Source organism: Nothoprocta perdicaria, unplaced genomic scaffold (genome assembly GCF_003342845.1).
Source record: "Nothoprocta perdicaria isolate Ctin4 unplaced genomic scaffold, notPer1 scaffold_34, whole genome shotgun sequence".
NCBI lineage: Eukaryota > Metazoa > Chordata > Aves > Tinamiformes > Tinamidae > Nothoprocta > Nothoprocta perdicaria.
In genome coordinates, this window is record NW_020455577.1 from 1,770,684 (window position 1) to 1,791,329 (window position 20,646).

General features: G+C 38.4%; 1 protein-coding gene across 1 annotated transcript in view; it reads left to right on the forward strand.

Moving 5' to 3' along the window:
• The window catches only part of CDC73 (cell division cycle 73), an 84,484-nt gene extending 64,130 nt beyond the window's left edge, over nt 1-20,354 (forward strand). Inside the window, exons 11-17 of the mRNA XM_026043773.1 lie at nt 5,403-5,460; nt 8,674-8,709; nt 9,079-9,166; nt 13,402-13,563; nt 13,937-14,037; nt 16,295-16,436; nt 17,565-20,354. Of these exons, the coding sequence (XP_025899558.1) occupies nt 5,403-5,460; nt 8,674-8,709; nt 9,079-9,166; nt 13,402-13,563; nt 13,937-14,037; nt 16,295-16,436; nt 17,565-17,601 (624 nt within the window). The 3' untranslated portion in view covers nt 17,602-20,354. The remainder of the gene's footprint in view (nt 1-5,402; nt 5,461-8,673; nt 8,710-9,078; nt 9,167-13,401; nt 13,564-13,936; nt 14,038-16,294; nt 16,437-17,564) is intronic.
• The last annotated feature ends 292 nt before the right edge of the window (nt 20,355-20,646 follow it).

The following is a 20,646-nucleotide window of genomic DNA, read 5'->3' on the forward strand; positions in this document are numbered from 1 at the left end:
TAAGATCCTGTTATCAATTCTATTTTACGGCATAATTTAAATTTAGGAAGGCAGTAAAAGCATGCAATTTAATATTTAAACATCTGTCTTGGGGGACTGCTTATGCAAATTTGTGTGCATAGAAGTATGCAAATGAGCTATACCRATTTCATGTGTAAATCAAATGATGGTGTGAAACATTATTTAAACGTAAAATATTCTTCAACTTGATATGAATAGAAACCTGRGAAGTGTTAGGATGCCTGCGGAGTYGGAGCAACTCCGGTGCACTGCTTTGCTTGGTTCCTCTTTGGCAGATTCTTTGCARAGCTTTTAAGGGCTTTAAATTTGGAGAACAAAGTCCAACGGTTTGAGAATCCAGGCTATTTATGTGGAATAGATAAATGTTTCCATCACGCTGAAAGTAGGACATCCAGGCCAGATGTCAGATTCCTATCTGTTTTTCAAGTCATCTCATTGTTTTCACTTTTCTGTGGTACCTCATTTAGATACGAGATCTAATTTCTTTTTAAAAAAAAAAAAAAAGAAAAAGAGAAAAGTTGTCTTTGAACCATGCAGTTGTTCTAAATATCATTGTAGTTCTTGATGTGAACTTTACCAGGATGTTCAACACTCTGATATTTAACATTACTCAGGGGAAGGTAGTATTGTTGTTGGCAACTAAATGAATTTTTACATCCTCTTCTCTCCTGAATTGAATAGGTAAATTGAAGGCTGTCTGTTCTTCTTGTGCATGCATTTTACAAGCTTACTACCCACAGACATTTTCTTTCTCACTTATGATCTAAGTGCTGTAGTTTTACTATGTTCATTTTTATGAATAGAACAGGATTGGGTTGAATCATCAGTCTTCCTTCAGGGATGATACTGAAATCTGCTTTACATTTTAAGTGCAAGCAGTTCCTAATACTTCTCCTGGAATCAACTGTTCCTTTTTACATCTCCTATTTCTGTGTAGGTGCACGTTAGATGCCTAATAATTTTTAGTTTTGGGGTAAAGCTCTTATACCATGTTAAAAGATATAAAGGAACAAAATGGGAATTAAATTTACTAAATTAGAAAAGCCACAAGATGGCATCAAATTGTGAACTCTATCCTAAATTTTTTTAAAGGTCAAAATTTTACAAATTTTGGGACTACCTAGAAACCAGTTGGAGGAGTGTAAGGAGATAGTCTGCAGGTTTGGGCGTGTTTCTTCCTCCTCTATAATGTGTAGCTTGCAAAGGAGCTTCCGTGAGCTGCAGCTTTTCACTTATGCTTCAGCCTGTGTATATATAATGTATGATGTGATTTATGTTAAGGAAGTTTCTGTTTTCAGCGTGAAATGAGTAAAAAATCTGAACTGCGATTTGTAATGATCTTTCAGGGTACACAAAAATGCCAGGTACCCTTAAGCTGAGCCCAGTTAAATGATAATCACAGATTTTACAAGTTAAAACAGATTTCTTTTATGTAAAGAGAACATTGCCAGGTGTTTTGAGTGGTATTACAAAAATTAACATTGGTGAACGAAATACACCTAGATATGAACAAAAAATGTAAACTTAATATTAGATATTTAGTAAATATTGATAAATGTTTAGTAAAGATTTAGTGTCTGGAAGATTATTAAAGTCTCAGATAATTCCAATAATTTTTTTCCTCATTACAACACATTGAGGATACAGTATATTGAGGTGGGGATAAGATGCAAGTTATTTAGGAAAGATTCTTCACTTCTGTAAATTCTTCCTATAATGCAGAAGTGGTTAAATGGAAATAAGTGTCCGTATAAAGGGAAGGTGAAGGGGGTCAGTAAGCTACATACGAAATGGTGTGGTTTTAAGAGACTTTTCATAGTGTACTTGGGACTTCTCAAATGCACCTGAAGGCAGCTCTGCCACTAAATATATTAGAGCATGTGGTAGTTTCTGAGGTTTTGAGACAAAGATGAACTGGGCTGAAACTATGCAAAAAATGAGAGACCGATAGACCATACTACAAGTTTAATTACGAGAGCATGCAGTAAGAACAGAGGTCAGTTATCCTTCAGGATGCGGGATTTTTCTTTATTGTATGATCGACTCTCTATGGAAATCTTGAATATTCCACATATGCCAACCTGTCCTTGGTTAATACCCCTGCGTGGTTTTGTAAAACCAGTGATTTTTGGTGTTTAGAGGTAGGACAACATCTGCATGGCAGAGAACATGCACATTAAGTAGATGGTTTGTGAATGTCCAGCACAGTAGGAACTATTGTGACTGAAAGAGTGACTTGCCCTGCTGAGGAGAGGCCCYGTGGTATCTGGGAAGGGTTCAGGGGGATCGGGTGGTATTAGGTTTTCCGTATCTATTTGCCGGATTTTGTTCCGTAGCAGCTTGTTCCACTTGAATGATTAAGCACTCATATATTAAATGTAAATCCTGAGTTAACTATATATATCTCGCACGGTAGATTAGCGGAACTAAGCTAGGCAACATGTTCTTGATTAAAATATTGTGTAAAGTGGTGGTCTTAAAGAAGATTTGTATTTTTCAAATTACATGGGTTTTGTTACTAAATTAGTTTGAATCCATGAATATTCATAATGTGCTTCTTAACAGTCTAGAACAACTTATGCATAAGAATTAGGTATGTCGTCTTTGAGCAAAACTGCAAAGTGTTCAGAAACTTTGAGAAAATGAATGCTCCTTAAATAGGCAAGCAGTGATTTCTGCTCCTTCTGATGCTCCGGCTCCAGCTGCACAAACAAAAGCTGCTCTATGACAAATTGGAGTTTGCATTTGCAGCCCGCTGGTTACAGAAGAGCAACTTTGACATTCGCAGTTCTGCACGAGGCTATCGGAAATATCTCCTCACRCAAACACGGAGCGAGAAGCGGCTGTCGGCACGAGGAGCCGTCGCGTGCAAATGAGCAGCCGCCCCAGAACAGGCTGCAAATGAACATCTGAGCAGCAGCACCTGCCTGGCGGGGCCGCCTCAGTCAGCCTCCCCACTGGCCCCGGCAGGTTTTACTTGTTTTCTCCGTTCTGAGAGAAATTGTGTTTTGTTCATTTATAACCCTACCTGTGGTCATTGAAAATATTGGAGAGCGCTGCTCTTGTCAGGCTACCAGTAGTGCTGATGTGGTGGTGAAGGTCGCTGGCTTCTCTAAAGAGGGAAAAGACAAGGGGTAAATGGGCCGCGCGGGAAGGAGCCTGCGGGAGGGTTTTGTTTCAGTACGTGGCAGTAAATCCCATCTCTGCCAAGCCTGAGCACGGCTGCTGTCGCGACTGGGAGTCAGCGTAAAAGCCACGTCCTGACTGTGATGCACAAACCAAAATTTGCAGCCCCCTCGGAACGTGGTCTGTGGAAACAGGGCGCACAAATAGCAAGGAGATGGCAGGCATGACCAAGGTCGCTGTCCCTTGTACTGTCCTCTTCGAGTAAGTGGATTTGCTGCAAGTGATCTGATATTTTCATTGATGTTTGTAGTTTTTAGCCAGTTGAAATGTTCCCAGAGCCCTGCCTTTTCCTGGCAGGAGCTGGTGATGAGTTTGCCCAGGAATCTCCTGAGAAGGGAAACCTCAGAGGAAAGTGAAGGGAAGCTCCCAAACAGATGGTCTGAAAATTGTTTCATTGGGTAAGATCTTTCTAGTCTGCTGCTTTGGGGATACGGTGGCGAGAAAGCACCCGAGACCAAACCACGAGTGGGTCACCTGGAACTTGGAGCAAATCTTGGGTGCCACAAAGCTTTCCGGGGTGCAGAAAACTCTAGGAGACTTTAGAGTCGTAAGAAGTTTGATTTCTTCAGCTTGCTGTTTTTCTTTCTGTTCCATAAAGTGCTGTGCCTTATTTTTTTAAGGAAATATTAAGGAGGGAATTCATGGTGCTGCTTCAAAATGTATAAGTAATGTGCACTCGATGCAATCTTATCACACAGAAAATTATATTTTCTGTATAGAAACAGATGCAAAATGCCTCATGTCCATGAACAGAGGAAGGATCTTGTTTCAGATAATTGCACTTTCTTGGGCCCAGGGCTTCTGCATGCATGGCCTGCYGCTCTTCCCCCACAGTGTTGGCCTTGGATTTTTGTCATTTTCTTTCTGAGAAATTTCTATGAAAGGTCAATGGCAAAAATACCTCTTTTTTTTTAATCTGTATGCAGTTTTTGTTTTCTTTAAAGTCTTGAAGTAACCACTTGTGACGCAGGCAGCAGCATAGGTACTGCTATTTTAACTGTTAGGAAATAGAAACAGCAGAAGCTGGGACTAAAATGTTTCCTGAAATGAGAGGTTAAATCTGTGGTTTGAAGGTTGATAGGAGGGTGCTGATTTTAAATGTCTCTGAAGCTGCTGACTGAAGGAAAGGCTTACTCCAACCTGCTGTAAGTAATGGGCTGGTGTGGGGGGAGGCCAAGGAGCAGAGAGAGATTTTGAGTAAATTCCTGGTTTCTARGCACTTGACAAGCGATACCCTCCTCTGTTTGTGCTGCCCAGTTCTTAAGATAAAGATCGAGTTTTAACTTTCCTGGTGGAAACTTGGAAGCAGTTTCTTTAAGGGTTATTTAAATCATGGAACCTGAGGCTCCTTGCGCGGCCGCCTGCCCGCGTGGGCTCCCCCCGAGCTGCTCGGCTCTCAGCCTGGCATCTCTCACCTCCCGAGCGGGTTGCACTGTAATTCTCACATGAATTGACAGGTTTTGCGTCCAGAAGTTTAATCGTCTTTGCAACTGYAACTGGAATATATATGTATTTTTTACAATGTTAGTAGTAGACTTTACATTCAGTAAAAGTTCACAAAACCCCCTGAGAATAGGTCCTCTTTTTTGCAGGAGTTTTCAGGTTGCTTTTGGATGCAGACCGGTTGACTTGGCTTTTCTTGTGGCCTGCAAGTTGCCTCTGCAGAGCTCACTCCAAGGAAGTCCTGCGGGTCTTTTGTTTGCTCCATTAGGGTAATTGGATAAGGCGGGAGCAGAACTTCTTATCGTGCAGGCTATTTCTAGGTACTGAACCCTTAGAGATAGGAACACACTGCAACTTTCTGCTCCTCTTCTCCACCCGGAGCATAAACTCATCTTGTCTGGAAATGTTTATAGCCAGTTGCTCGCAGATACCTGTTACCTCTTGGTTCCAAGCAATTGAGGCCAAAATGAAGCAATAGTGTGTATTTGAACAAATCATAATAAATTTCTCTGAGTACAGGATGAAAAATGCTGAATGGCATGTGATGCTTAAAAATGAAACCTGTAAAAGCTTATCAGGTTGTCTTTCCTGTGGCAGGCTTTTAAAACAGTCTGTTTAAAAAAAAAAGGAAAAAAAGTGTTTTGTGTGAACTCTGGATGGAAAGATACTGTCCTCAGTCTTATGCTGTTCCTTTGGAAAGGGGTGTACCTGGCAAGAAGGCTGTTCATGTTGCTCCTTCTCTCTTTCAACAGGAAGGTGCATCTGCCCGAAAGACCCAGACTCCGGCAGCGCAGCCCGTCCCGCGGCCAGGTGAGGTAACGTCCTGCTCTGCACGTGTGAGCTTCACAGACCTTGTACCTGTGTCTGGAGCTGAAGAACAGGATGGGAGTCATTTGTTTATGGCCTTGAATTGTATTTATTTGAAATGAGAAATAACTGATTTGGTTAATGTTTTATCCTGCATGGTTTCAGTACTGAAATGGTCCAAGGTCGGACCTTGGTCTCACTCTGAGCTGCTGCYAGCTGAGGGTTCCCAGCAGCTGGATTAGAGTCAGACTCCCTTCTTTATCAGCATGGAGCCTCGCAAGTGCCAGGAGCTGAAAGGCTTTGGAAATCCAGCTGTTTGCCATGCTGAGCAGCGTGGATCTCCCTTCACCTGAAGAAAGGCTAAAACCCTGAAACTTACGGACTTCTATTTATTCTTTTTTCCCTGCTTGTATTTGATATCCATTTGGAAGACTCCTTGTGAGCTGCTGAGGAACAGTGTTAGAAAGCTTCCCAGAAGTGCTSCGAGCATTCGTGACAGGGCTTATTACTTCTACTGGCATCAGTTGAATTAATGCCAGTTAGTGATAAATAGCACTTAAGGTCTTCAGATTAGATCAGGTACCTGTTGTGGTATGCACAGCCCAAATATATAGTGAGAGATAATTAATGCCCTAAGGAAAGACAGGCTATGCAGCAAAACTAATTTCAGAAAGAAATGCATTATTACTTCTATTATCAATATATCTTAAATCATTTATATTTCTCTTAATAAACAATTGCCATTACTCCTTCCCACTTCTTATTAAAAAGGACCCACATTTGAGATATTTGTAATGGGTCTAGAATCTTAAACTGTTTTAAAATCTCAGTCTAGTTGATTTTAGCTGCCAAGTCAATTTTGGACATCAAGTTGAGYCTCAGGTTGAGGTCAGAGATGTAACGGTGCTTTGTCTCACTTGAATGAAAAACCCATAAAAAGGTGTTTGGAAAGAATGCAAGAGTGTGGACAATATATGAGGGGATGCATGCTAGCAAACAACTGTGTGGATATCTGCTCTCAGTCTATACACTAAGAGGTTTTGTTTTGGTAGGAGAAAGTCTCAAGCAAAAGCTACTATTTAAGGACAAGGAGGTTATTGCTGTTATGAAGGTGCTTAAAAGGTATTTTTTGTCTTAAATAAAATACCCTTTYAAAATTAACATAGAAGCCTCRCTGAAGTGCTTTGTGATCTTGTTTAGTCTAAGCTCAGTGAGTGCCTGCCCTGCTGATTTRTTGAGATATGCTAGTAGGATTTAATGCTAAGACTTAGTCTTGTAAAAAGAGCCCTCCCCAAAAGTCTGTTTTCCTGCTGAATGTGCTCAGCCTGCCCGGCTGCTGTTGTGAACGGATTCTTCTGTTCGGTTATTTTGGTGCTGGAAAGGTCATGCTGCCTGTCACATTCATCTCCCTAGCTCTGTTGAGCATAATAATGCACCTGGAGTTGACAGACAGCAATGAAAGGGTAGACATGGCGAGACCAGAAATCTGACTGAATTGTCACAGGTCCCTGCTTTTAGCTCTGACTTCGTGTCCCTTCSTGGCAGAAGTGGGGTTTTGTACCTTATATGAGTTATACTGGTACTGGGCTTCTCTAAGGCCAGTCTCATCTCGTGTCTCATCTCCATATTGTAACTGAAGAGAGGCACAGTGTGAAGGAAGTGTGTACTATTTAAACACTATTGCAAAGAAAAGAATATCTTCCTGTTCTAGAATATTTTTGGTTTTGAAAYGTTTAAAATATTGAACGTATTTAAACATGAGTTCTGCAAGAGGATCCTATTTTGTACATAGATGCATTAGACAAAACAAAATTACAGTACTGATTTGAAAAATAATCATTTAGGTGCACCTTTTATTTCAAGTTTTTGTACGCCTGTCTRGAGTAGCTGATTTTCTGCTAACTTCTAACAATGTGTCAGTGCAACTCTCAGACTTCCTAGAAATTCTTTCTTCAGGGCAGCTGATGCTGTCCATATTTTGGTCTGTATATTGGTATATTTTTCCAAGAAAGATATATAGATATCCAACTTCAAGAAAAAGAAAAACACTGGGCAGGTAAAGTTCATGTAGTTAATATAATGTTACCGATTATATCTGTGCATCTGACAGTGGCAGGAAAAGATAATTAAGGGTATGGTCTCTGTATTTCCACAATGGCAACTGTGTGGTGTGAATACTTATACTGTTCTAGACAATTTCTGAAGCAGTTGGTCATAAATAAACATGAGCAAGTTGGTGTTGGAAGTCAATTAATGAAATTTGTCATGCGTAGTAGCAGTTCAGACTTAAGATAGAGTGTGCATCAATCTTTCTACTACTCACCATTTTCTAATTTTTTTAATTAGGGTAAAAATGTATGATGAGAATTACTAAGCACAGCAGTTAAGTTAGGAGTCCTGAAAAGTCTGTTTAAAACAATGAGCCATGGAGTGCTTTATTTGGAAGAAGGCAAGTTATGCTTCATTCTGATGCAATTGGTGAAGAAGCGTTTCCAACTTTGGACTGAAGTAACCCTCATAKTGTGGAGTTCACTGGACTTGGAAACCTGAAATCAAAACATTTAGTTTAAAAATTGAGAGGGGGGAAAAAAAAAGGTAAAAGACAAGTTGCAAATATTCATGTTGGGGGAATCATTTATTTTCAAGGAAATTCTAGTTGAAACTCATTTAAGAAAGGGCAGTCTAAAGCCAATGTGAGTATGGAGGTCATTCAGATTTTGATTTTAACAAGTTCCGTGTATATTAATAGGTAACAAAATTCTAAGGTTTTTATCCACAGTAAAAGTCTTAATGGAAAGATGAGAGTCCTGAAAGACTATTTTGTGCAACAATCTTCATGTTGAGTCAACACTATTGAGTTCCAAAGTCTACAAGCACCTTGGTGTTCTAAGTGCAATATTGGCTAGTGTTAGTGATGCAGCCTGTCGGTGTGCACGGAGGAAAATGGCTAGTTWCAGTAAAAGCAGGTGGGTTTGACCCAACTCAACTTACTGTTTACAGACAGAAGCTTTTCATTTTCTAAAAACTGCAGCCCCAATCACAAATCCTTTCTTCARCTTGAGAAACTGCATCTGTATAAACTGTCTGTTTACTGTAATGACTCCTCTGTTCTTTCTTGGGAGTGAAAACCGTGAAATGTTGCCTTGTGGCAACATCTGTGTTATGTATTAGTCATTCTGCTATAATTTCTGTTTTTCTGTTTTTTTCTTTTTCCAGTTTCTCAAGCAAGACCACCTCCAAATCAGAAAAAAGGTGAGTCATTTTTAGTTCTGTTCTTCTTATTTCTGTGCGAGATGGTTGTGCTCTGTCTTTTGCTGGACAGCAGGTGACAATATGAGGCAGCAGTGTCCTGCAAGCAGCAAAGCAGCATTGTGTTTGGCTAAATATGGGTCACTGCCCCAAACAGCATTAGAGTCTGGAGGCTCCAGATACAGGAGTACTTTTTTCTCTTYTTTTTCCTCTTCCCCTTTTCCCTGAATGAAGATTTCCAATTATGGAGCACATTTACTACACCTTTTAATTATTTTCCATTACTTTTGGCCTGTAAAGCAAGTGTTCTATTTTGTTTTTGAAGTAAGGCTCATTTTGTAACAGGCAAATGTAACTTGATTATTTTTACAGGATCTCGAACTCCCATAATCATTATTCCAGCAGCCACCACCTCTTTAATAACAATGCTTAATGCAAAGGACCTTCTGCAAGATCTCAAGTAAGTAGCTGATTAGAACGTACTGTATAAAAGACTGTCTTCAGATGCAAAAGTATACCTAGAACATAATTAAATAAGGAGTATATACTGTCTCATGACAAACTAAATTTTAAAAACTAGAGTATAAAGGAAACAYATTCTTCTTGAGTAGAAAGGGAAAAAACAGTGTTTTCAGAAGGGTCTTTTTTTTTTTTTTTCCACAATTGTGACCTCTCAGCCCAGCAGGCTGGGAAGAAGGATGTACTGTGCCAGCTTCTAATAGCTGTAGTGATTTTCACTTATGTAACATCCGTGCACACATGCCAAATCTGTCCTTGCCTATTTTACTGTGACCTCTCTGGAACTGCAGTCTCACAGTTGTCAACATGATGGAGACTGTGGTCTTGTTTAAACAATTTTAAACAATTTTTGCCTGGCAATTGTTGGTAAATGCMGGGCTCCATTCTGAAGCGATGAGCCTTTTCTTTGAAGTTTGCATACAACAAAGGTAAGCCTAGAGTATTTTGAGCATTAAAGACATTAAGAATTGATTGTGAATATCATTATATTGATGGATATATATTACATATTGATCATACTAATTTAGTCAAAAGAGAAGGCCAGTCCTTGTATAGCAAAGAATGAGAGTCAGGAAAATAACAACAGAAGGTTAAAGGGACAGGGGGTGCACTGACGTGTCCCTGACATATGGGCCTGTGCATGGGGTGTGCCTAACATGCATGAAGGGCAAGAGTCAAGAGGAAAGGGCAAGAGATGTTAATGAATCAAAGGAGCAGTAACAGAATTCAGAGAGAAAAAATTGAACTTAGCCATGACAGTTCTGGCACTTCAGAAATTGTGCCATGTGCCCTAAAGGTTTCACATTCTTCAGTGGTATGGTTGRTATAGCAATGGCTGCAGGGCTTGTTTTTGCTGTCATGGCATGCGGAGTTTATAACTATCTTTAGAACTAGTCTTTAATACTACAGTCCAATAAAAATACTGGGGGAGTGGACACTATAAAAATACATTTCAAGTTGTAAACACAAATGAATGTCTGTGAYGATGAACTCAATTACTATCCCGTTTTGGACTTGCTTTCTTCTCTGTTTGCACATGTTCAGCRTGCCTGAGTTGGAAGAATGTGTTGCCCTGACCTCAATGCAGATGCTTTAAAGCTGGTGCGAGTGATTGGTGCAGAGTTCAGAGCTTAGTCATGAGCAGCTGTGGCAGTTCAGTGGATAGTGTCTTACCAATTACTTCCCTTAATTTGATCTTGTTCAATCACTTACCTAAACCTTACAAAAAGTACCTGCTGCCTCTCTAAAGTGAGTGAGAACACTATATTTTTGCTGTTCTCACTTCACCACTAAAAGAGAGAATTGTTTGTTTTCCAACTTATTTGGAACTTCCAACTTACAGGAGAAGGAATGCTAAATATATGTGAGCTGGAGAAGAGGGTTGTCCCTTACATGGGTCTTTATTTTGACCAGATTTGGCAGTAGCAATCATAGAAACAACCGAAAAAACGTAACTGTTGCACAATCACGTTTCCAAAGTGTTCCTGCTCTGTTGGGTGGTTAGAAAAGGTGCCAGTTACTATTTTTTCGCAAATTCGTGGTCGTGTGTGTGTGTTGGGGAGGGAGGATGTTTTTCTACAATGCTAAAATTTSTTGAGTTTTGTTTTTTTTAGGTTCTGGTAGGGATGAGATAAGCCTTTGCTATGTGTAATCATACAGTAATCTCTACCTATTTTTAATTCTGTAGCACACTACTWTTCTTATACTTCTAGAGTAGATGACTGTTTTTCTCCAAAATCTTGGAACTACGATGATGCACTTTAAAAACATTCTATACATTGTTACTTGTTCTTGTCCTCAATGTGTGTGTGTGTATGTATATATATCTCTATGTAAACGTTTTCTTCATTGCTTTTTTTGCAAGAATTATTTTCCCTTTGTTGGAAACTTGTAAATTGTAGCATTTTTTCTCAGAACACTCAGGTATCGATACCCAGGACTTTCTGTCCAGGAGAAASGCATGCAAATACATTCTGCTTTTCATAGTGATTAAAGCCAAAGTCACTGCAGTCTGGGAGATAAAGCCCAAAGGCAATATATTTGGTTGTTTCTCTCATGTAATATAGTTTCCAGCTGACTGTAAAATGAAGAGAAACTGGCAATAACTTAGTGCTGACATGAGTTCTTAATCACAGGAACTTTAAAACTTGCAGTAGGATTAAGGATGCCTGTATGAGCCAAATTCACGGATGGCTTAGATGTGTTACATTGTGGTGAAATGTTAAGTGTCTTCCAGAAGAGTAATGTTGCATCTTAGTATCCATGTTTGTCCAAATTGGAGGAGATGGTTAAATTACTGCATCATTGTAGAATGTGTCTGCCTCTTTGTATCTATTTAGAAATGAAATTCAAAAATGTGACCTTTAGATTGTGGTTTGTATGAATATTTTATTAGGACTATAGTGTATAATAAAAACTTCCATATTCTGTAAGAATTTGTTGCTAAGCAGTGGAGGGAACATGTATTAAAGAAAAATATTCTCCTTGCTGATCACCATCCTGTYGTTTGAGTTGGAAAGATTTTTGGTAGTTTTAGAAATGTGGATGGGTTGGATTTTTTGTGTTGTGGATTTTGGTTTTYTTGTGTGTGGTTTTGCCCCCCTCCCTTTTTTAAAACCCTCATTTTTCAGTCCTGACCCCTATTTCCCTTAATTCTGATGAGCAATGAGGAAAATCTCAAATGGATGTCTTAAAAGCTCAAAGAAGATCAAACAAATCCTCTTCTCTATGCAGGGTTATGTAATACAGTTCCTATCTGTTAATATTGGCAGAACAAGGCTTCTAATTTCTTGGTGAGAAAGACCTTYAGGTATAATCATGATTAAAGTTGCACCTAACCTCAGAGGTCTTAAATAATTAACCTTACGAGAAAAAATTGATTTCCAGTTTAATGCTATGGCAGATAAATTTCATTTTTCCCAAGTAGTACAACATTGCACTGTTGGGTGTAGCACCTAAATGTTCATGTCACCTAGAYGTGATAGATTAAATAGGTAAATATATTAATTTGGTTTTAGTTGTTGAAATTTGCATTGCAGAAATGTATGCCTTAATTTTTTAAATAATATTCTAGATGGCCTAAGCAAACTTTTTTTCCAAAGTGTCCTATATGCTTTTCTGCGGTTATATTTTCTTCTGAACAATCTAGTTATAAATCTGTGAGACAGATGAGTAAAATTTAAGTTGTAGCTTTGACTTTTGCATGYGTAATGTTTTTCTGTTATTTGCCATACCACTTAATTTTAATGCACAATTTGTAGTTGTTTTCAGTTTTTTGCCTTTCCCAGTGCAGTTACCTGTAGACACAGGCACATGTATAAAATTGGTGTTGCCTTATTTCTTACTGTTTTTGAAATGACCTTAAATCATGAAGGTTATGTGTTATATTTAATTTAGGAAAGTTAAGATAGTTTGACTTGAAGATTTATTAGCAATTTCTACATTCTGCTTAAAAATATGATAATGCATCTGATTTATTTTCCAAAATACAATTTTCTCATTGCATGCAAAATGTTATTTTCAAGGTAGGGAACTCGAAATATAAAGATCTGTATTTTATTTGGTAGTCGTATCTTAAGCATTTATTTCCATCCCTACAAGATCCCGTATGACTTGAGAATCATGTTATGCCTACCTGCCAAGTATAATTGAAGTATCAGGGAAACTAGTAAGCAAGTAAATACATTCAGAACTTCAGTTTCTTTTTTTCTGTGTTAAGAATTCATCTGAGTAACCAGATGAATCATCTGGTTTTGTAAAGTAATCTTCATTTAAAAAATAAAATGAAACAAAACAAAAAAACCCTTAATCCCTTTTTGATGAAAAAACATCTTCTGTACAAGGCTTTTTTTAGTGTCCCAGAGTACCCTTGATCGTGGAAAAGAATGAGCTGTTGCCACCCAGCAACTGCTTGTGTGCTGGTTGCACCTTAGGGGTTAAGGAGGGTCAAGCACGATACCCGGCTGTAGTTTTGAGGTACAAAGGACCTTTTAGTGTGCTGACGAAGGCTTTTGAATGTTATTTTTGCCTTTTTGTCTGGGAGGCTGAGCATGTTGCAAATGAGACATCTTCTGCAAGCGTTGCCAGTAATGCAAACTTCCAATAAAGCTGTTACTTTTCCTGTTGATTACGTCAGATAAATCACTTTGTCTACTGAACATATCTTTATTCCCAAAGGTTTGTACCGTCGGATGAGAAGAAGAAACAAGGCTGTCAGCGAGAAAATGAAACTCTAATACAGAGAAGGAAGGACCAAATTCAGCCGGGAGGAACGACTGTCAGCGTTACTGTACCGTATCGAGTAGTAGACCAACCTCTGAAACTTATGCCACAAGACTGGTAAAAGCAGTTATTGCCATAGGAAAATTTCTTCACTGGGAGAACACGGAACTTGGGAGGGGGCTAATAAGATTATGTTGACCAGCATRGAAAGAGAACATCCGTATATAAGGGTAGATAAGAGAAAGCTGTCATCAGCTTCTGTCTGTAGCAAAATAGCGTACAAGTCTACTTCTTGAAGGATGTTGCAGAGTGCTTATGCTAAGCACTGTGTTTTACACTTGTGTGTAAAATTATCACATTTTTTACCAAGAGAAATTATGCTAAGGTACTCTGTTTTGCACTTAACATTGTCACAGGAGTAAAGACAAGTGTTTCCTTRTAAGAGAGCATAAAAGGTCAAGGCTGCCCTCATCTCTTTCCGTGTTGGCAGGGATCGTGTGGTGGCAGTGTTTGTCCAGGGGCCTGCTTGGCAATTCAAAGGTTGGCCTTGGCTGTTGCCTGACGGATCACCGGTTGATATCTTTGCAAAAAGTAAGTTTGTTTTAGTGATTTGGTCATTATTTTCTTCTGAGGTTTTGTTTTGTTTTTCCCAAGTTGATGCCCATGGGTGATCTGTACTAGGATGCTTGCGGAGGAACAGAGAGGACATAGGCCCTAGCAGCTGGTAATCCTCATTCATGCCCTTGGTAACTGTTCGGTTTTCTTCTATGGAGGCTCAGGGAAACCTCATTTTCCCACAGAGCTGTAGTCTCTGCCAGAGGTTTTGAAGTAGATTGTGTTTAAATTTCCTTTCCAAGCTTCTGAAGCAGGCAAAAAGATTGTGTATTTTAACACTTCAGAGAGAACAGGTTTGCAGGCTGTCTTCACATTTTGCCACAGAGGATTAATCAGCTATTATTTTAAGTTTGTTTTACGAATGTGATGTGGTACCTGACAGAATCTTGGATTTCTAAGGTCAAATTGTGTGCTACGCTTTGCTACTAAGGTGCAAGCTAAATGTACTGTATTGAATTGAGCGGGTTTTTGAGGTGCTCTGATCTAACCCGGTATTCTTGGAGCTGGCGTAATTCCTTCCACAAGTTACCAGGCAAGTCTTCTGACAGTAGCATGTGCAGTAGTATCCAAAGAGAGTAAAAGCTCCTGCTCTGTGTTGCTTTCCTTCATTGTGAAGCTACCATAGGAAGGGGACCTTTTACCTCACATGTGGTGTCCAGTGTTTTCTGAGCTGTAGATTAAAAGAAAAGCACACGTGCTCTGAAAACCTTAGTTCAGTCAGCACGGCGAGGAAGCGAGATTGATTGGCTTTTATGTATTTACCTATTTGGTTCGTGAAGTAGGAGCTGAAAAGTCAGAYTGAAGGTTAAGAATATGTTTGTGAATGAGAAAGTAGATTTAGRCGCTTAAGAGGGAGTGAGGCGGAGGGAGGAGGTGAAAGAGCCTGCGAGCTAAAATGAAAGAAAAACCACAACAGGGGAGAATTTAACAACAAAGGCTCCTGAAAGAAGAAAACACTTCAGAATGAAGAAGCAGAGAAACTGGAAATGGTGAAAAGCAGAATCAAGAACAGCCATGTTAAATATTTAAGTTCCAGCCAGTAGTTGCCAATTAGTTCCTATTAATTTTGGCCTTATGTATGTACACATTTATAGACAGCTGTAGGAATTGTGTTGCCAAGCTTTGGCAGCATGCTAGATGTCATGGCTTTAAAAAGAAAAAGAAAAAAAAAAAAAAAGCCAAAATCAAGACTCTATCCTGAATTGCTCAGTCTGAAGGTCCAGACTTACATTTGCAAGTGAAAGAAGAACCGCTCTCTTCTTACCTGGCTCACAAAGGTACATTGAAATGCACTTTAGATTTAGAAGTGCTTTCAGTTGCACTAAAGATAGATATCTAAAAGAATATTTTCCTGATAAGAGCATCTCTAGGGCTTTCCCTAATGACTCAGAATAAAGCTAATGTAAGTGGAGAGAGCAGAGGCAGTGTCAGCCTGCTTGTGTTTGTATACTCTTTCCCAGAGTTATCACTTAGGCCATATTTGCTGTCTTTGGTTGGTCCTTATCTAAATACAGGTTTGGGCTTCTACAGAAGTCCCCTGTTTTATCTGCAGTTTGCTGTTCTTTGKGTAAGCAGCTAGGTAAGTGGTGAATAGCAAAAATTCAAAGCTTATTTGGGTTAAAATAAGATAGCTACCATAAAGAATTTCTTCATGAAACTTGTATTAGCCCAAAGTCTGTCAAATTGGTTATAATTTTTTTCAACTGCTGTATCACATAACATTTTGTTAGTGGAATCTCTAAATCATTCTCCTTGGTTCTGTTCCAGCTGGACTGATTATTTAATGTTCATAGAACAAACAAGGTTTTTAACCTTTGCATCTGCAACTGAATATTTCAAATTAAATCTTGAATTAGGTCACTTTAATGAACAAATATTGAATCTGAATACCATGTAAAAGGTCTTGCTACTAGAACATATTAGTGAGCTTTAATACTGATTTTTCAAAGAAAACATGTTTGAAATGGCCATTTCTTATTCTTCTGGAATCTCTGCATGTAAAAATAGGGATGCCTTGTTAAAACTGTAATAGCACACTGTAAGAGCTAGATTTTGGTCACCAAGAGCTATATTTCATTCCGTACCCTTTATTAAATAGCAGACTTTGTTGAGAGACAGTCTTATTTTATTTATTCTTACACGGTATGCTGGAAAGAAAGGGTTTTCACTGTGAAATAATTAAGCAATATACATTTATCTAATTATGCTCCAAATGTTTTGCTGCTTCCTGTAGTTAAAGCTTTCCATCTCAAGTACGACGAAGTGCGCCTGGATCCCAATGTACAGAAATGGGATGTAACAGTGTTAGAACTGAGCTACCACAAACGGCACTTGGACAGGCCTGTATTTCTACGCTTCTGGGAAACCTTGGACAGGTACGTGCCTTGTTGAAAATCTTTTACARTCTTTTTTTGTAAGTTACATATAATAAGTTATAGAAATTACTATAATAAATGAATGCTCTAAGTGATGCACCTTTGCAGTATAATGTGTGTGGATTTAAAGGAGGAGTAGTTGCTGTTAAACATTAATTAGCAGAGTGATCGCCCATGTCCTTTTACACAGAAGGAAAGGAATAGAGAATAATGCAGTAGTGCAGAGTTTTTCTTTTACTGTGGACTACGGTTCAGGGCTTAAGAGCTCTGCTTTCTCACTCCACCTCGCTTTAATGRCAGTCTAAAATGGGTGAGCAAGTGCTTTAAGATAGGAGAGGCCTGGAGTATAATCTTGCCCTGATGCTCCTGAGTCCACAGTACCCGACAGAGGAGGAGAGAGGTTAAAGCAGGTGTGACGCATAAGGAGTTTTGGACTCCTGCTCCTTTGGCTGTAATGTTGGGAGCCATCCAAGTACTTAGCACCATCGTTCCTGAGAAGTGAGGGTATCACAAGCAGTTCTGCAACGAGAGCAGTGCAGCTTCTGACCCTGTTTCTTGCAGGCTCAGCAGCCTCTCTGCAGAGGATGTTTCTTGTAATACCTCTCATCTTGTACAGAAGGAGCTTTCTTATCATGAAACGGTTGAAGAAATATTGGGGGAAGGGGAGAAATTTATATTTATTGAACCTTAATTTTTTTCATGTTGATTCCATAGAAAGCTGTGTGAATGATTAAGAGTGAACTTGAAAAAGAAAAATCCTACAGGAATTGTCTAAATTCAGAACATCAGATTTCCTGTGGCTTCTGTTCTAAAATTATATATCTGAATTTCCAGAATTAACTGGAGTTTTCTTTAGCTGCAGTCCTTTGATATTAGAAATCACGTGATGGCTTGGACCAAATGAACTAACTTGGGGGAAAAAGACTTTAGATGACCCTCCTCTAGTAAGTTTAGATATTGTGCATAGTATAGAGCTGAACAGTGTATATAACATATCACATCCATTCTGCAACTTGTTAATGCTCCAAGAGATTTTAGCAGTATGTCTTCTGTGTGGCATTATTACTGAGAATACAATTTCCGTAACTGCCAAAGGAATAGTAATGTTGTTTTCTGTTAATTTTGCAGGTATATGGTAAAGCACAAATCTCACTTGAGATTCTGAATCCTTCGGCTGCCATATACTTACTGGAGTATGGATTGCGAAAAATGGAAGAGGCTCCAGTTTGGAGACCAGGGCTCGCACTATWGGATTTGTCAAGAACTTTACAAATGAAGAAGGGTCACAGTTTAAACTTTTTATAAAATCTTGTTTGGATGCTTCATGCTATGGCAGGTTGATACCTGTTGTTATTCAGAAGCAAAGGGGTTTTGCTTAAAACTATTTTTTTAATAATGTTAGCCTACTAGTCTGCAATCCAAATTGTATATTTTGATAGCAGCAGTTTCTCCTCTGTTTTGTTAAATTAGCCACATTTTTAAAAATGTGTTTTGTTCTTCTTTAGAAAATAGGTTGCTCTTCAATGCAGGTTACAAAGTGTGTGTGCGTGTGCGCATGTGCGCACATTTGTGTGTATATATGTATGTGTGTGTGTGTCTATATATTATATRTATATTAAAAAATTATAGACACACTTACGCACACATAGATGTTACCAAGGCTTTCTGAACCACTTAGCTTCTTAGCTTAGTTTTGGTTTCCTTTGCTTCTTGTTTCACTTACTGAGAATATTTTGTTGTGACTGATACTGCATTTTAGTCGATAGGCCTTGCAAACTGAGCAAAGTGAAGATCGTTTTGGATTACTCAGTGTCAACCTGTATATGTATATTCTGTCAGTCTTTGTTGAAAAAGGGATGATGAAAAATCAAGAACCACTTTTTTGGATTTGTAATGTCCCGATTTACTAAATCTTCAGACTTTATTATGAATACCTTTCGAGTCATGTTAACATTAAATCTTCATTCTTCACACAGGTTGTTTTATTTAAATTGAAAGAGTGCATGTGTACATTCCCACTTATCAAATTACCTTTCTATATGAGTCTAAATGTTACCCAGATGAAACACTGAATAGAAATAGTTTGGATTATTTTTTCCTGGAAAAGCCACCATGAGGAATGAATTCAACTTCTTTACATTTATACTTCTGATATCATCTCCACCATGTTTTTCTTATGATAAAAGTAGCCCAGACTATATCCAGGCATTGTAATTTGCTGATCTGAGTGACTCATTGGTGCTCCAACATCCTTGCATTAGAACAGAAAAGCAGACAGTTTACTGGTTACCAAAGAGCAGATCTGCTCATCTACAGTATGAGCTAGAAAACCCTGGTATTTATATGAATTTTGATAATTGGGTGTCACATAGCAGTCAATATACAGAATGATCAAATACTTTAATACCTGCATGGATATTTCTGGGTTAGAAAATACACATTTATATTCCTGTTGTTGAAAATCAAAACCATGTTTTTTTAATATACTTTACAGTTAAGGCTTGACGGAAGTAAAATGTTCTGTCTATTCTTCTTTAGTATTGCTTTTTATTTGATGTTACCTTCGATTTTAATAAACTGGAAGGCACATCTCCTTCAGAGGCTTTCTAAATGGTCTTAAACTTGAGGACTGTGAGTTATGGGGGATTTGGGTGATATATTTTCATCCCTGCTGTACCAAGACTACTGTTTTTAAATTTAGTCAATTGTCTTAACGGAGACTTAAATAAGAAAAAGAGAAAGAAACAAAGAGAAGGAAAAAGATCCAAAAGAATAACCAAGATTGGAAGAAGCTCACACTGGATTTTTGATTGAGTTCTGCAAAGTGACTGAGAGGCACTTTGAAGACTAAGACGACAGCATCACAGGACGTGTTTAGTGTATGTTAAAAGTTCCCATAATTCGTAACAGGAATTTGGTCTGTGGAAATGTTTGCTTGTTTTTGTTTTTCCCAGTACTTCAGCATATTAAAAATGTATCCATGTACGTGTGAATGAGCTACAACATCCAGTGCTTTGTTTTAAGCTGGGCTGTAATTAGAACAACTGTAATTGGTATCAACATAAGTCACTAGCATGAGGAAATGTTGTAACATTATATGTTTTTTTGGTTGTTATTCTTTTTTCCACTTTAAATAGCGTGGTATCATACCTGTGGTGCTGAAATACTTCCAGGGAGAAAAGTAGTCTTTTTTTTTTCTTTCTTTATTTCTTTTTTCCCCGAATTAATTGCTACTTTATGTACATGTTGTTTTACAGAAGCTGTTGTGGGGAAGAGCAAACTTGCAAAGGAAGTTTTGAAGGAAAGTGTGCTCTACACACACTACAAGATAGAGACTATTCAATGTTCTTAAAATAGGCAAAGTCCAGTTATCTTTTTATTTCCTACCTTTCACATGTATTTTAAGAGCATATGTAATCCTAAATCCAATGAATTGAGGAGACAACCTCATTTAGATACAATCCTTCCATATGCTGGGAGTAACTCCCCTAAAACTCATGAATTTACATGGATGTGAAGCTGGCAGAAGAGCAAAATCCATGAAATCTCTGCATGAACTGGGACATTTTCTATGGATTCAGCTCAAATCTTTTCTGTATATGCAAAAAGTTTACAAGTTGGAAAATGCTTATTTGTGAAGGAAACGTCACCTGATTGTGCATCTTGGTTTTGTCAGTCATAGAAACAGCAATGTTTGTGAAATGAGCCATTTGGCAATTGGGTTCCTGCTGACATTAGTGGAAGCTGATTTAGGGTTCAGAGCTAGTTTGGTCTCGGAATTAGATTGGAGACCTAGGAGAAGAGCTTTCCTGTTGCCTTCCTTGAATATCTGCACAGAGATTATGAAACTACTGGATTTAAATATATAGCTTTATAGCAGCATTTTGCAGCACAGCTGGGTTTTTACACACTATGTTCTACGCTAATTTATCTACARGTTAACATAGAATAATAAAGAAAACCAATACAAAGAAACGGAGAAGCTGTAGGACCAGCCATCTGTTTTAATGGGCTGCCTTCTTATGTTGAGCAAACGTGATACTCTGCTGAGAAGTGCGTAAAGTGTAAAGTGTTCACAATTAAAATATGTAAGTAAAGCTCTTAGCTGTTTGACCGACTGCAGTTTATTGAATAGCTGAATGATACTGGCATTGGGAAGCAGATATCAAATAAAACACTAAAGCATCACAACTCTGTGCTGTTTTCTAAG